The following is a 15,852-nucleotide window of genomic DNA, read 5'->3' as shown; positions in this document are numbered from 1 at the left end:
TTATGATAAAACTTTTAAGGTAAACGACCTAGGGAAAATATTTGTAGTATTTATGACAAAAGGTAGACATAATATATAAAGAACTCTTGTACTCGACAACAAAAAGATGAACAAACTTACTAAAACATAGGTAAATAAAATGACCAAGGACTTAAGAAGTAGAGAAATATAGGTAGTAAAATTTTAACTGATATTCAAGATATGAATATTAAAACAAGTGGTCATGAGTAAAGATCAGCAAAAGATAAATGTTTAAAATATTCTAGAACCAGAATTTGCAAGGTAGCTAAATGTCACTTGTCTATTACTGATGTGAATATATATATATATTTTACAAATTTACTGGAGGAAAATTTATCAATTTAAAAGTCTTAAAGTATAAAATTTTATCTAAAATTCAAATCTAGAAAGTAATATATAAGAAAAGCAAAGATATGTAAAAAAAGATTAGAATAATGATCTTAAAAGCCTTGCTTTTAAATAATGATATTTGAAAAAGAATGGTGGGCTATGGATGTTGATTAAAATTATACTTGAGAAAAATATTTAATAACAGAAATATCCATATTGTTTCAATAAACAAAGAAAATAATATCTCATAGTTGTAGAAAAATGTAGCTACATAGAAACACTGGAATGACACGTATATACAGTAAAGGGTGATGGTGTTATGGGTGATTTTGATTTTTTGATCACATTGTTTTCTTGATTTTTAAAAGTTTTCTACAACACATATATATTACACTTAACATCAAAATATTTAAATGAAATATCTAGGCATTTATTTATTCCTTTCTTTGCTAGGACAAAACAAATCCATTTTATTTTAATAAGTTATATTACCATATAGCTCTATTAGAAGTTATTTTCTTGAATAAGTAGATGACCCTAAGTAGTGCATAACTAAATTGCTTTCTAAAAATTGAATTTAATTTTAAACGTACAGACGAAGAACAGTGTTTGAAATAATCTTCTCTATACCTAAAATGTTGTCTGGGGTCAATTTACATGTTTTCTGAATTTTCAGTATTTACTAGTTTCTCAGTAAGGTACTTGATGGAGGAGATTGGGAGATTGTTGGACTTGAATGGCAAGAAGGTTAATTGGATAGACTAGAACCTGTCTCCTTGAGCTTCACAGCGATTGGATATTCTTTTATATTTGTGTTCTGAGATCCTGGGTCATACACCTCAAGAAACACTGGATTCCTAAACAAAGTGGAACAAAGAGGTTTCTTTTGAAGATATTCTTGCAACTAAATATATATATTTAGTATCTATATTTATACCTTTAAATCTTTATCTACATCTATTCTAAACCAGTTAATATTTATCAGCTGTAATCCCTACATCCTAGTTGGACTGTGGCTGCCCTATCAAAAGACAAACTTGGAATTTTTAAAGCCCATAGTTCCTCCCAAATTATTAGGGAATTCTTTCTGTTTATGACACAGATCGTGATATGAACTGCTATAGCATAGAATTGCAGGACAGAGCTGAAAAGAGACACTTATTGGGCCTAGTGTTTTTGTGTAACATTATTAAAGTTCTTCCCTCCCCTGACTCCCATCACACACAGACTCATTACATTCCAGCTTTTGCCACTTTGAGGTCTATGTCTAGGCTGCCTGTAGTCAACGTGTACATTTAGAATCTCTGCAGCAGGCATATGATTTTGCTTGAAAACCCAAAAGATGTGAAATATTTTCTGATCTATAAAGTACCACTACAAGTTAGGGGAGATTGAGTTGGATGTATGGATGTTATGATTTGTTTATGATTTTGACAGAGGTATATATGATTTTGTTTATGCATCTTTCTGTAACAGTGGCTTCTCTGCTTCTTTGACTGGTGGATAGTGTTCAGACATCGATAAACTACTTTTTCTAAAAGTGCCCCCCACAAAAAACTTCTTTTTGGATTTCCTTCTTTTCTTCCTTCCTCTCATCCTTCCTTTCTTCTTCACTTTCTTTGTCAATTTTAATAAATGCGATAGATCAGAAAAAAAGGAACTATTTTTGTTTCGTTTTGAGGATTTCTTTTGTTTTAACCTCTTGAATTATTCCCTTTCAATTCTACTTCAAAAAATTAACATCGAAAGTTTTCCATGGCCCAACTAATCCTCTTGTCTCTGGACTATGATGTATGCCATCACTTTTTCTCCATGGTTCTTTTTTCCCTTGTATTTATCGGTATATTTGAGTGTTTCTTTATTCTAAACAACAGCAACCAGGCTTTCCTCAATGATAACTTTTCCAACCACTAATTCTTCACAGGTGAGTTTTTTAAAGTCAGGCTAACTGTAATGGCTCCATTTCACACATGTTACTCTTCTGGAACTGTCCTTTCAAATAAGTCAGTGAACTCAGTGACTTGTCCTAAATCACCAATCTCGAAATTTCTGTATGATTTGATAATATTTAATGACATTAAAGAATAATTTTCTGGACTTTAAAACATGTCCTTTCACATTTCTTTCTCTTATTACTCCTGTATTATATTCTTCATGTGTCTCCTCCTACTCCATCCCCTGCTCTTTTTCTTCTAAATGTACATTACTTAGAGTTTCATACACCAGGCTCTGCAATCTTTCCTTTTTTTTTCCTTTTTATTTTCTGTTTCAATTGCTGAAGTCATCTTTATTCTCATTTTCCAAAACACTTTCTTCTTTATTTTGCTACTATGGTTTCTTTTGTTTTATATCTGAACCTGGCTTACTATCCCATTCTGCATATGCCCTAACAATCTTTATATTTTTTATCTATATTTTTTATTAAAGCCAATTATGATAGATATTTTATATCTATCATAATTGGCTTTAAAATAATTTCTTGAATTGAATTTCCTATGCTTTTAACATTTCAGAAAACTACTTTTTGTGCTCCCAAAGTGCTCTTTTGGATGAACTAAATAGGGATATTTTCTACATATGGCAACAGCAGGAAACTGTGGGTGGGGAAAGATGAATGCTAGCAATTTTTCTTGATTCATATCATGCCACATTTCTACTGTTTGCCTTTACTCTTTAACCTCTTTCATTTTCAGACTTGGTTAAGATTTGCTGCACCCTATGGTTCTGATCATGGGGGAGGAAGACAAATAAAATATGGTTTTGTTAAAATCTGGAAGGTTGACATTTTAAAGTTGTTTTTGAGAAAATTTTTCTAAAATTATAAAAAAATCATACAGAAACATGAAAATTAATGGATTTTTGCAGAACGTATTATTCTATGACCTTGTTAAACATATTCAATGTATTTAATGTTGCCAAACTAGGCTGACTTTGCTCTTTATACATCAATCCCATGGTTCTTGAACTTGTCTAGGATATGAGAACAGAGAGGATAGACAGTTTTGAATACAGATGCATGGTGGTGCTATTTGGCTTCTAGATGAGTTTCTGCAGAGCTCATGGGTAGAGTTGCTTCAAGGCCACTCCACAAAAAGTTTCCTACATTTAGGTGACAACTTGATTGCAGGTGGAAAGCAACAGAAAGAGCTCAGGGCTCTTATCTGGAATAGAAAGTTATAGAGCTCTTTTCTAGAAATGGTAGCCCAGAAAATATATTTATTTTTCTGTGCATTAGAACATGGTTCTCTCATATTACTTTCCTTCACAGGGAATGAAAGTGGCATACAGCTTATCAGATCACCTAGACTGAAAGTAGCTCAAGTTCCTGTTTCTAAGAATCCTGGAAACAGCCAGTTTTTTAGTTTTCATGAAATTTCTCTTTGTGAGAGGCAATTACTTCCATAATCAAATGTCTAATCATTATGCTGTACACCTGAAGTTAATATAAAATAATATCGAATGTCAATTCTAATTGAAAAATAAAAATAAAAAATATGTATACATTAGTATGCATCTATGATAGAAATAATTAAGAGAAGGTAGCCTTGAAGTATTAATCTGAGAGCTATTTATCTGGGTTTATATTTGGGAAAAGATGAGAGCTGAATGTCTGAACTCTACAAGGGAGAAATGTCAGGTATTCATGTCCAAGTAATCATGTCAGATGAAAGATAAACCTGGGGTTACCGAAGTTTCTTCTGAAGTCTCTGTACGCCTGAACCAGCGTATCTTATGCATTTGGTTCTCAAAAGAGGATTATCCTCTTAGAATGATCAATCCTCAGTCTGAGTTTAGTGCATTAACAATTGACTTGCAAGAAATTCTCTAAATTTAGATCTCCTGAATTGCAAAAATATTAATACAAGATGAAAGTTTGGCAGGTAGGAGGTGATTTTATTTAAACCAACCAAACAATTGAACAAATTAAAATAAACAATGCTAGATTACTCCAGGCTGGGGGGAGGGGGTGCGGGGGAAGGGGAGAGAAAGATTAGATGTTTCATGTTCTGAGTATTAACTTAAGTAGAAATTGTTATAAAATTAATCTTTATGGAACAAAAATACTTAGTGATTATAAATGCTATACCAATCTTCATCAATTTTTAAGGCATTTGTGCATTCTTTTTTTATAGTATAGATTTCCTGGAGGCCTATATATATATATTTTTCATCTTGAAGCATGAACCTAATGCCAACATCTTACATAATCATGGCACATTTATCAAAATAAAACAAAAAAAAAATTAACATTGGTACAAAAGTGAACTACAGCTTTTAGTGGAATTTCACCAGTTTTTCCATTAATGTCTTTTGGCTGATCCAGATCCAATTTAGCATACCATGTTGCCTTTAGTCATGATGTTTAGATTTCTCCAGTCTGACAATTTCTCTGTCTTGTCTTCTTTTTCATGACTTTGGTATTTTAAATAGTACTGATAAAATATTTTTGTAGAATTTTCTTCATTTTGGGCTTGTGTGATGTTTTCTTATGATTAGATTGTGTTCATGAGTTTGGGAGAAGTGATATATTATTAGATTGTGATGTGCTAAAATTTTGTTTGGAAGTTTTGCATTTAAATGAGTAATATTGGTATATAGCTTTTGTTTACGTCTAATAAAGTTTTTGTTTGAGTTTTTTATCAAAAGTAATGCTTGATTCATAGAATGAATCAATCAGGTGGAAAATTTTCCATTTTAATATACTGGAAGAGTGTTTACAGAATTGGTATTATTTCTTCTTAAATGTTCGGTAGCATGTACCAGTGAAGCAATCAGAGTCTGGTGTTTTCTTTGCTGGAAAGATTTTAAATTCAAATTCAATTTATTGAATAGATATAAGGATCCTCAGGTTTTCTATTTATTCTTAAATGAGCTTAGGAAGTTTGCGACTTTTAAGAAATATGTCCTTTTTGTTTGGGTTGTACCATATATTGGCATAGTGTTATTCATTGTATTACCTTATTATTCTTTTTAATATTAGAGTCTGTAGTGTCCTCTCTCTCATTTTTTATATTTTTACTATTTTTTTCCTGATATATCTGTCTAACTTTCTTAATTTCATTGATCTCTAAAAACCAGCTTTTGATATCCTTGCTCCTGGTTTCTCTTATTGATTACTCTTCTAATCTGTATTATTTGTTTTCTTGCTACTTAATTTTGGTTTAATGTGCTCTTCTTTTTTCTAATTGCTTAAGGAGCAAGCTAATAACATTGATTTGCGAACTTTATTTCTAATGTAGTCATTTATTGTTACAGATGTCTTCCCCTCCTAAATTCTGTTTTAGCAGCATCCCACACATTTTTAAATATTGTATTTTCATTTATCATATCAGAATTTCTAATTTTCTCCTTGTCTCCTTATTTGATCCTTGGGTTTAGAAGCATAGTGTTTAATTATAAATATTTGGTTATTTTTTCACAGATAGTTCTGTTATTGATTTATAATTTAATTTCATTGCTAAACCCAAGAATGTACTATGTACGATTTGCACCTATTTGAATTTATTGAGACTTAGTGTATGACCTATAATATTTTGTGAATATTCCATGTGCACTTGAAAAGAATGTTTTGAAGTGGAATGTTCTGTGAATATCAATAGGTCAAGTTAGTTGATAGGATTTTTAAAATCTTATACACCATTACTGATTTTCTGTTTGCTTCTATTCATTAGTGAAATAATTATTGGAATTTCAAATTATTATTCTTTTTATTTATTAGAAATATGTTTTGAAAAAAGAAATAGAATGAAAGAGCAAAGGTCATCGGGCATTGAAAAAGAAAATAAAAGATACAAAATAACTAGACATCAAACTGTTGCCTTTTTATGATCACTAGGCATTTATTTTTTTTTATAAAAATGTTTAAGTAATTGCTCATTTATGTAATAAAATGTTTGTGTTTTTATTTAATTGTTAGAGCTAATTTTTTATGAAGTATTTATGGTCATCAAATATCCTTTTAAACATTGATATTTAGGAAAATTCTTGATCCATATATATTGACTTAGTAGAGTGACTTCACTGAACTTTCTGAATTTTACTATTAATTATTCATAGAAATAATTTAATTACTACCTTTTTAGTAGTTATGTATTTTTCTTTCTTTTCTTTTTTCTTCATACTACACATATTCCTAAGCATTTCTAAACAACATTAAATCGTAGTACTGATAGTGAATATGGTTGTCTATTGTTAGATTATAATGGGACTAGCTCATATTTCAATACCAACTGAATAATTTTATTTCACTTTTAGATTGATGTTTGTTTTAATTAACTGTTTTTTTCTTAGTAGTTTATTGAGTTTTATGAGGGATGAATGTTGGATTTTATAAAATAACTTTCTGAGCATCTACTAAAGTTTATTTGTAAATTATGAACATGACAAATTATAGTGTTTCTTAATAATAAATCATTACATTGTTTAAGATCAAGTTGGTGACAGTCGATTATTATTTCATTATAATGTTAGATTATGTGTTTTATTTAGGAATTTTGTATATGGAATAAGTGATATCACTTTATTTATTTTTAAATTTTGAAGTATTTTTGTCATATTTTAATATCAGAATTATGTACAACAGGTTTACAGAAAAATTTAGAATATTTTTATTTATCATATCCTGAAAATTTCATATAACATTATAAATATCTCTTCATTGAAAATTTGAAAAAACTCAACAATAAAAAGAATTTTGGTACAGAGACTATTTGTAAGACAATTCTTTCATAAGTGGTATTTATTTTCTTGTATAGTTTTAGCTTCATTGTAATTTCTACAATGAAGAAATTGACTTATTTTTTAATATTTATATGCTTTAACAAAGCATATTTTTTTGAAATGAGAATGTCATTTGCTGAGCAAGACTGAAATTTGAAAAATTCAGAAATGTTATTTTCCTCTGGTATTTGTCTTAAATAGGTTCTTAGTTTCAGTTATTTTAAATTTCTTTCTCTCCATAAGATAGCATGATTTCCACAGTGTATTCTTCTTTTTTCCTTTTTTTTTAAGTTTTCATTGCATCTGTGTGCCAGAACTTGGTTCATCCTTTAATGTTTCACCTTTCAGTGCAATTATGTGTCAGATCTGTCTTTTCAAATTAGCATCAAATTATGCATTTTAAAACTTTTTATTGAAGTTAAGAAATAGAAAAGCATAGCATAAGTGTTAGAGCTCAATTGTCACAACGTGAATTTCATCATACAAATTATGCATTTTAAAACTTTTTATTGAAGTTAAGAAATAGAAAAGCATAGCATAAGTGTTAGAGCTCAATTGTCACAACCTGAATTTCATCATACAATCATCGTCCAGATCAAGAAACAGAACATTATTACCACCTCAGAAGCTTAGCATTCCCCTTTAATCTCAGTGTCCTCAGACGTAATATTATCTTATTAACATCATTGTATGAATTTATTTTGTACTTTCATATATAAAATTATGAAGTATTTTTGTGTATATAATTTTATTCATGCAACATCTTTTATATGGAATTCATCCACGCAGTTGCATGGTGCTGGGTTTCGTGTTAATTTTCCTTGTTGCTTGGTATTTAAGAATAAATATATCACAACTTATTTATCTACTCTGCTATTTAATGAACATCCTAATACATAGATTTTGGTGCAAATATTCATGCATTGCTTGCCTATTGGGATGTAACTAGGAGTAGAATATAATAAATACATATTTCCCTGTAAGTATACACACACAAGCGCGCACACACACACACACACACACACACACACACACACACATTAATGCCTATAATCATTAATTCTTGGCTTTGTCAGTTTTTATTTGATTTTAGAAATATACTGATAATGTGTAGTAGTATTTCTCTGTAATTTAAATATGTACTTCACTGATTTCTATTGAGGCAGAGCTGTCTTTTTTTTTTTTTTTTGTATATGTGTTAGCATTTGGATATCCTCATTTGTGAAGTGCTTGTTTGGATGTTTTGTCCACCATTACAATTGCATTATTTGTATTTTTCTTAGCAACATGCAGAGGTTATCATGGATATGAGTCTTTTTGGATATATGTATCGTAAATATCCTTTTACATTCTTTGATTTGCCTTTACTCTTTCAAATAATAGTATCTTTTGATGATTGGAAGTTCTTGATTTTAATTTATCAATTTTTAAATCATTGTTTTTCACACTTTTTTGTGTGTGAAATCTTTACAAACCTCAATGTCATGGATTTATTCCATGTTACCACGTAGAAGCCTGTTAGGGTGTCACACAGTGTATAATGGGCTGTGCCATTCCTCTCCTCCTTAAAGCATTGGATGTCAAACCACACCACGCTAAATCCAGCAATCACAAGTAACTTCAATGTTTATTACTCATGCAGAAATAAGCAAAACAAAGAAAATCTTTGAGTGAGCAAAAGCTGTGTCTTACCAGCAAGAGTTTTGCTCTTAGAAGTCTGGCAGAGGAGAAGGAAAAGAGTGAGTGAGGTTATAGGAGAAAGATATGTAGAAGTTAATATAATAATATATTAGTCTAGATGTGATGTGCCTATAGTATAAACTGAAATAGTGGAATTGGATAGAAAAAAAGGTGAATTAAGACATGGGAGAGGTAAAATCAACAGATCTTGATGTCCAAATGGTTTTGGAGGGTGAAGCTGTCCTTGATGATTTCAAAGATTCTGAATTAGATGACTAAGTTTTAGGAACTAATATAGAAGTTGTAGAAAAAGAACATTCCTCTGGAATGAGAAATAACTTTATTGAATGTTTTTTATTTGAATTTTCTTTGAAACTTTGGATAGAAAAGACTGATGATTAGTTGGAAATATAATTTTAAAGCCAAAGAGAAACCCAAGACTAGAAAAAAAAGATTAGGAAGTCATTGGTGTGCAAATAATATTGTTGGTACTTGAAAAATTCCACAAAGTATTGTGCAAGACTTAAAAACAAGTGAATTAAGATATCAATAAGATGTTTTTTAAAAACAAATGTAAGATGAAATATATGATAAGACACCTTTGCATAAACACACACACACACACACACACACACACACACACACATTCTAGCTGTAACAGAATTGATAGTAAATTAATTGGATAAGTAGGTATACACGAGGAATAAACTTGTCCATCAGAATGTTGGCTGGTAAGTCATGGAAGCATAGAAAGAATTAGAAAAGTAAATTCTGACAGTTTTAATTCTTCAAGGACCTAAAATCTAATGATTTAATTGGCTCATCCTAGGGTCTATTGCAATTACTCTCACTATCTTTTGTCATTTTTGTGTGATCTTAAAACCTGAGGAGCAAACTCTTAACCATGAAGGGTACACCCAAATAATGTCAAGTTATGTGCTGCCCCAGAGCATATCTATCTTTCCTGAGTGGCAAATGCTTGCCTTACTTTTAGCCAGATGCATTTTTTTTTTTAAATAGAGTTTCTATAGTTCATTTTTAAACCATAAACATAACTAATGTGATACTTAGAAATAAAATGAAAACAGAAGAGAACTCGTGATATAACTGAGATATAGTAGTCAACAGTTTCAAAAGCTATAGTGGTGACAAATAACAAGACTAAAAGTATGCAATAGACTTTCAACTAGAATTATGAATTTTTGGAAGTAAGCTAAAAGGTGATAATGATGGGCAATTAAATCTGAATTGAAAATCAGCTATTCAGAAGAAATTCTGTTTTACTTTTCTCTAAGATTATCTTATTTTATGTAACAAAATTATCACATATTTTTTTTTTAACTTAAGCAATCATTAAAAGAGTACTAGAAATAGCTATTACATTTTATTGAGTATCTTATATCCTAGGCACTGTTACACATTTTATATGTATTATCTTATTTAGTCTTTAGCCCAATAAATTAAATATTTTATTCTTATATTTTACAGATGGGAAACTGAAGTTTAGAAAGTTTAATTTAAAAGTTTCACATAAAATAAGTGACTGAGATTTAACACAAAACCTGTGCTATAGTTGCTATAACAATATTGTTTGAGAAAACTAATATCTCTATTAGGAACTCTTCTCAACTCTTTTTACCATTTCTCTTAAACAGGAATTATTTCCTCAAGAGGAAAAAAATAAACTTCTAGGAAACTAAAAGAAGACAGGATAATCTCAAATGGTGACGCTTTTTTTCTAACCTCACCTACAATTCAGTTTTGAGACACTCTATGATATTTGGGAATTAACAGAGAGGTTACATGATAGAAGTTAGAAACCACAAAAGATTATTTAAAGTATCCATTGTTCATGGTATCCAGCTAAAAGAATCTACCAGTTACTAAAACATCCCCACAAGCCAACTACTTTCAAAAAGACTTCTACCACTATCACAAGATGGTGCCACTAGCATATCATGATCAACACTTTGTGCCATTAGAACACTCTTACCAACTGGTCACAACAAATTCATTAACACATCAGCACACAGGTGAAAATCTAAATCAACCCAATAACCATTCTGTGGTCAGAGTGCAATCCCATAGTAATCATCTTGCAACGCTTCCACTAAGTTCTAACCAGAAGGTGCAGAGGTCCCCTCCCAAGTCTCAGAACACAATTTCACCGGACTTCTATAGCAGGGTTCTGAAATCACCATTATCCCACTCCAAACATCAGACTATACCTTCGCTAGACATCCACCAGAGAACTTCTTCACAGCCTAATTGGAGAGCCCTGAACTCACATTTGTTCCACCTCAAACCTCAGACAAAGTCTTCACCTGATCTCAACAAGACATCATCATCACTGGAACCCAATCCAACAGCCTTGAGCTCACAATTATCCCTCCCTAAACATCAGAATACAACTTCCCCAGACCTTTGCTGGACATCACCTTCCCTGAAGTCAAATCAAAGATTCTCAAGTTCATCATTATTCTCCTTAAAACATCAAAAAACACCTTCCCTAGACATCCTCTGGGCATCATCATCTTTGGGACCTAATCAAAGAGCCTTTTGCTCAACATTCCCTCAGTCCAAGCCTCGGAAATCATCTTCACTGGACAGCCTTTGGACATCTTTATTAGAGTGCAATCAAAGATCTTTTAGCTCACCATCACTCAACTTTGTACCTCCAACAAATGACTTTCATCAGACAACACCTTTGTTGCAGCCCAAACAAATAGCTCTGAGTTCATCGCTACCTAACTCCAAACCTCAGACACCATCTATTTTGAGCCCTAATCCTTATATTCCGAGTTTACCATCGTCTAACTCAAAACATTCTATCTATCAGACTCAGAGTATGCCATTATTCCAGTCCAAATCTCAGATGGTGCTTACACTCGATCATGCCTTCAGGTCCCTGAGCTCACCAGTTTGTCACTTCAAGTCGAAGAACACCACTTTACCAAATGACAAACACAGAGCTACAGATTTATCTTCACCCCATCTCAAACCAAATGTCTCAGGTGAATCATTATCAAGCTCCAAATACTGCATCAGAAGCATGGCTGCTTCAACACTGGGCTCCAGAATCCAGAGTAAAAACATCTTCGATCTTTTTTCAAAGACAGATTCAAATAAAGAAATTTCATGGACTTTAGATTATGTTTATCCCTGCATTGTTAAAGGTGGAACTGTTCCTGATGATGTTGTAAATAAAATTATCAATTCTCTGTCTAAGACCAGAATCCAGAAGGATCTCTGTAGGCAGATTCTCTTTCGAAGGATGAGAGGAAGGCCAAATCCTTATCCTGGTCCCCGCATTTCATCAAGTTATGTGATTTGCTTAGCTTGTGCTTCCTGCATTAAATCTCAGTGTTATCATCTTACAGGAAAAAAAGATCCTCGTGCTGCAACATTATTTGTCATACCAACACCTGAACCCAGTGCTGAGGGACAAATAAAGATGAAATTAGTTTTTATTCTTTCCCTACCAGAGACTTCTTTCTCATCCTGTCTACCGTTCTCTTTGAAAGAAAACCAGCCTGATGAAGCCCTTGAAGATAACGTTGAAGAAATTGAGAAGATATCACAATTTTTTCCTACATCTGAACCTGATAGCACTCAGGGGCTAAATGTGAAGGAAAAATGGCTGACAGTAGCTCCTGAAAAGAAAGTTGTAAGCCAACAGTCCCAGGCTATTGACTGGCTGCTTTATATTAAGAAAAGTAGTAATTCTCAGCCACAGACAAGGCTGCCCTCTTCTCCCTCGTCCATCTCTTTCTCCTCATGCTCCTCTTCATCATCTTCTTCCTCCTCCACTGCACCCTTCTCGCCCATTTCTTACAAAGAGTCTCCCACCTCTGCCCTCTCAGATTGTGTGTTCACTAAGCTAATTAGTTACCACCGGTTGCCTCCAGGGGTCTCCTGGCTAGAGTTTATATGTAGCAAAAATCACCAGCCACTTCCTGTAAAAACACATCAAAGTCAATCACCACCTCTCAAAACAAATCCCATAAGAAACAGAGCCATAGTGAAAGGGCCAAAGGGGCCAAAGACACTATTCAAATTTTTTTCAGGTAAAGTTTCAAAATGAGAGAAATCTTGATTAAATTAACTTTTTGTTTCTTTCAAAGCATTCGACCTCTTAGTTCTTTGAGACTAGAATTTGATCTATCATGCTTATTACAATTGTTAGTAATAACTAAATGGGACTCTATATTTTAGCTGACGATGCACCTAGTTAAGGGGAACTATTACTCTTACCTATTTTTCAGTTAAATAGACTATCATCTCCTAGAAGCCAAACTGAATCTCTTGTTTTTAACCAAATGTCTGGCTTATAGTAGCCACTATATAATCATTGTTAAATAAATTAATCATAATTGGCTACAGATCAGAAATATCTCATCTGTCTTGCCAGAATAGTATATAGCATATTGTTATTTCCCTTCTTCACAAGATATGATCATGACAGTACCCATAAGCCAATATGTGCTAATTTGTTTACCTGTCTCTAAAGAAAATTCAGATAATTTTCAATAGGGAAGAATATATAGAGAGACTAATCTTTTCAGTTATGTATTCCTAGGGAAAATTCTTGTATGCTAAGATCTCACATTGAAATCCAAGAATTTATTCAAGCTTAGTTAACAAACCTCAGGAGAGAATAAGTAGCTAATACAGATAACCCTATCTCATGCAGACTATGCCATATTTAAATTATGGGTTCTAAAGTCACCTGTTCATAATTTTCAAAATGGGTTAATAAAATGTTTTAAAAATGTTTTTGTTCCACTGGGTCTACTGGTAGTGAGAAGAAAAGAGAGTTGTCTCACCTGCTCACCTTAAGTGATCATCTCTATCCCGAAAGGCTTAAATTAGTATCTCTTACATACACTGATGACCACAATTCTATCTCTCCACCCCACAATTTTGATCACCAGACTTCATAGTGGATATTTCTTTTTGGAACATTGCACAAGCCTTATTATCTCTAGAATTCAGCTCTTTTCTCTAACCCAATTGCCACTACCCTAGTTGTGGTCACATTTGTCACCTGGGTTGCTGCAATAACTCCTAAACATGCATTTTAACTTTGAATGTATTTCTGAGACACAGATTTGATAATGTCACTCTACTGCCTAAATCCTTTCATCATTGCCCATTGTTTTCTGAGGAAAGTCTAAATGCCTTTTATAATTGAACTATTATTATCTCTCAAAACTGATTTCTTATTTTTCTCCAATCTCCTACAGATGCTTCAGCCACACTAGTTTCTTTACATGCACAAAATGTGCCAAGTCCTCTCTTACATTCTACACTTTTAAATCTATGCAATTCTGCTGTCTAGAAATATCTCAATCTCTACATTTTTATTCTGCAGGGCTCTATGTTTGTCTTGACATCTTCTAGGAAGCCTTTATCTGATCCACTTACAAACAGGTTAGCTGGGCTTCCTATTACCATGAGACTCTGTTCACTCTTTGTTCTGCTCTTAATCACATTATAAAGCAATCATTTCTTCTCCATCTTCATTCATTAGACTGAAAACTCCCTGTTCACGATTTCTGTTTGTTTGTTTTTTAACCTAGTCTTTGGAATATAGTATATGCCCTAAAATGTGTGTTGATATTGAGTTGATACTATTGAAGCTCTTCATTTTTTTTAATTCTCTAAAATAAATAATGTTTCATCAGTCTGCTTCTTTCCCATAAGGCTAATATTGATTTTTTTTTGTACCTTTTGTCTTGGTGAAAACATATATAAAAATGGTATTGATGACAACAGTCATCTTTATTTCTTATGTTAAAAGTGTTTCTTTCTTGTGTTTCAGTATTAAATATGATGTTGGCTGATATATAGCTTATCAGTGATGATGAGGAAGAAGGCATGTATGTGATAATGCGTTCCAGGCTTCCTCTAATCTCTTTAGAAAAACCTTTCTGCAGTCTCTTTAGAAACCCCTTTATTCATCCTGAACTTCTCTCTTGATGACTGACATACATAATTTTTGTAATTACTTGTTCAATATATTTTCTACTAGACTAAACTTCGTGGGTGGAGATCCTGTGTCTGTCTGTCTTGTTTACAACTAGTTCCTCAGGACCTAGTGGTACCTGGCATATACTAAATTAAATTAAATTGAGGAGTTCAACTGATTTTTATTTATCGACATAATTTGCATGTTTAATTTTCCATTTTTAAACTTATCTTTTAAACTTTATCTCATTATAGTTTCTTTTTACTTTTCCCTTTGTTTTTTGGACTGTGATTTAATTTTTAGCTTCCTATTGTATTGGCAGTTATTTATCTTGCTCTTAATTATGAAAGTGTCTACTTTCAAGACTTTTTTGAAATAATTTTTTAACTAATAATTTCTAATTTTTAAATTTGGAAATAAAATCACTTGAAATTTATGGGAAAAATGTATAAACACTAATTTCTAACTCACTCTTACCCAGCTTGTATTGATACCAAAGGAATTCAAAATAGGGAATAACTTGGGTCATGCCGGAAAGATCAAGAAATTTCTGCCAGGTCTCATACAGATGAGATCAGATTTTAAAAGGGCAGAAGGACTCAAAATTCACTACTATATTTAAAGTAAGAGATTGCCTACAAAATAATACATAAAGATATTAATTGCATCTTATTAATGTATTTTTTCTTAAATGGAAAGGGCTGGACATAAGGGCAGACTATATAACAATTGATAGGTAGAAAGTGGATCTTATAAGTTATCACATTTTGATGTAATTAATTGATGTATATTGATATGACACATCTGGATGATAATTTGACAATAATATCACAACATTAATAATATATATATAACTATTTTCCTTATAGTCATATTTATTAGAGTTTATTTTTAAAAAAATTATCATGACTGTGTAGAGTTATGTAAACAAGTAAGCATTGTGTTTATAATAGTGAAAGATTGGGAAAAAATCTAGATGTTCATTTATAGAAAAGTGTTTAAATACACCATGAGCCAATGCATGTGATGTTTTTCCTAGTGAAAAATTGTTATTTCTTATATTTCACCCACATTTATGTTAGGACTAGAACTACCTTCTTTAGGAAGAAGATATCTTGTTAAAAACCCTT

At 31.9% G+C, this 15,852-nt stretch overlaps 1 protein-coding gene across 1 annotated transcript; it reads left to right on the top strand.

Moving 5' to 3' along the window:
• The first annotated feature begins 12,025 nt into the window (after positions 1 to 12,025).
• LOC105289664 (casein kinase II subunit alpha'-interacting protein-like) lies at positions 12,026 to 12,986 on the top strand. The gene is made up of 2 exons (XM_011356432.1): positions 12,026 to 12,617; positions 12,967 to 12,986. The coding sequence occupies exons 1-2, from the start codon at positions 12,026 to 12,028 to the stop codon at positions 12,984 to 12,986; spliced, it is 612 nt and encodes a 203-aa protein (XP_011354734.1).
• The last annotated feature ends 2,866 nt before the right edge of the window (positions 12,987 to 15,852 follow it).

This window comes from Pteropus vampyrus, unplaced genomic scaffold (assembly GCF_000151845.1).
Source record: "Pteropus vampyrus isolate Shadow unplaced genomic scaffold, Pvam_2.0 Scaffold26, whole genome shotgun sequence".
In the NCBI taxonomy this organism is placed as follows: Eukaryota; Metazoa; Chordata; class Mammalia; order Chiroptera; family Pteropodidae; genus Pteropus; species Pteropus vampyrus.
Note: the sequence above shows the minus strand (reverse complement) of the source record. Positions and strands in the feature narration are given on the sequence as shown.

Coding starts and splice junctions, on each gene's coding strand:
- LOC105289664 (XM_011356432.1), top strand. CDS start 12,026: ATGAGAGGAAGGCCAAATCCTTATCCTGGTCCCCGCATTTCATCAAGT. Junction 12,618..12,966: donor CACCTCTGCCCTCTCAGATT/GTGTGTTCACTA, acceptor TCTATATTTTAG/CTGACGATGCACCTAGTTAA.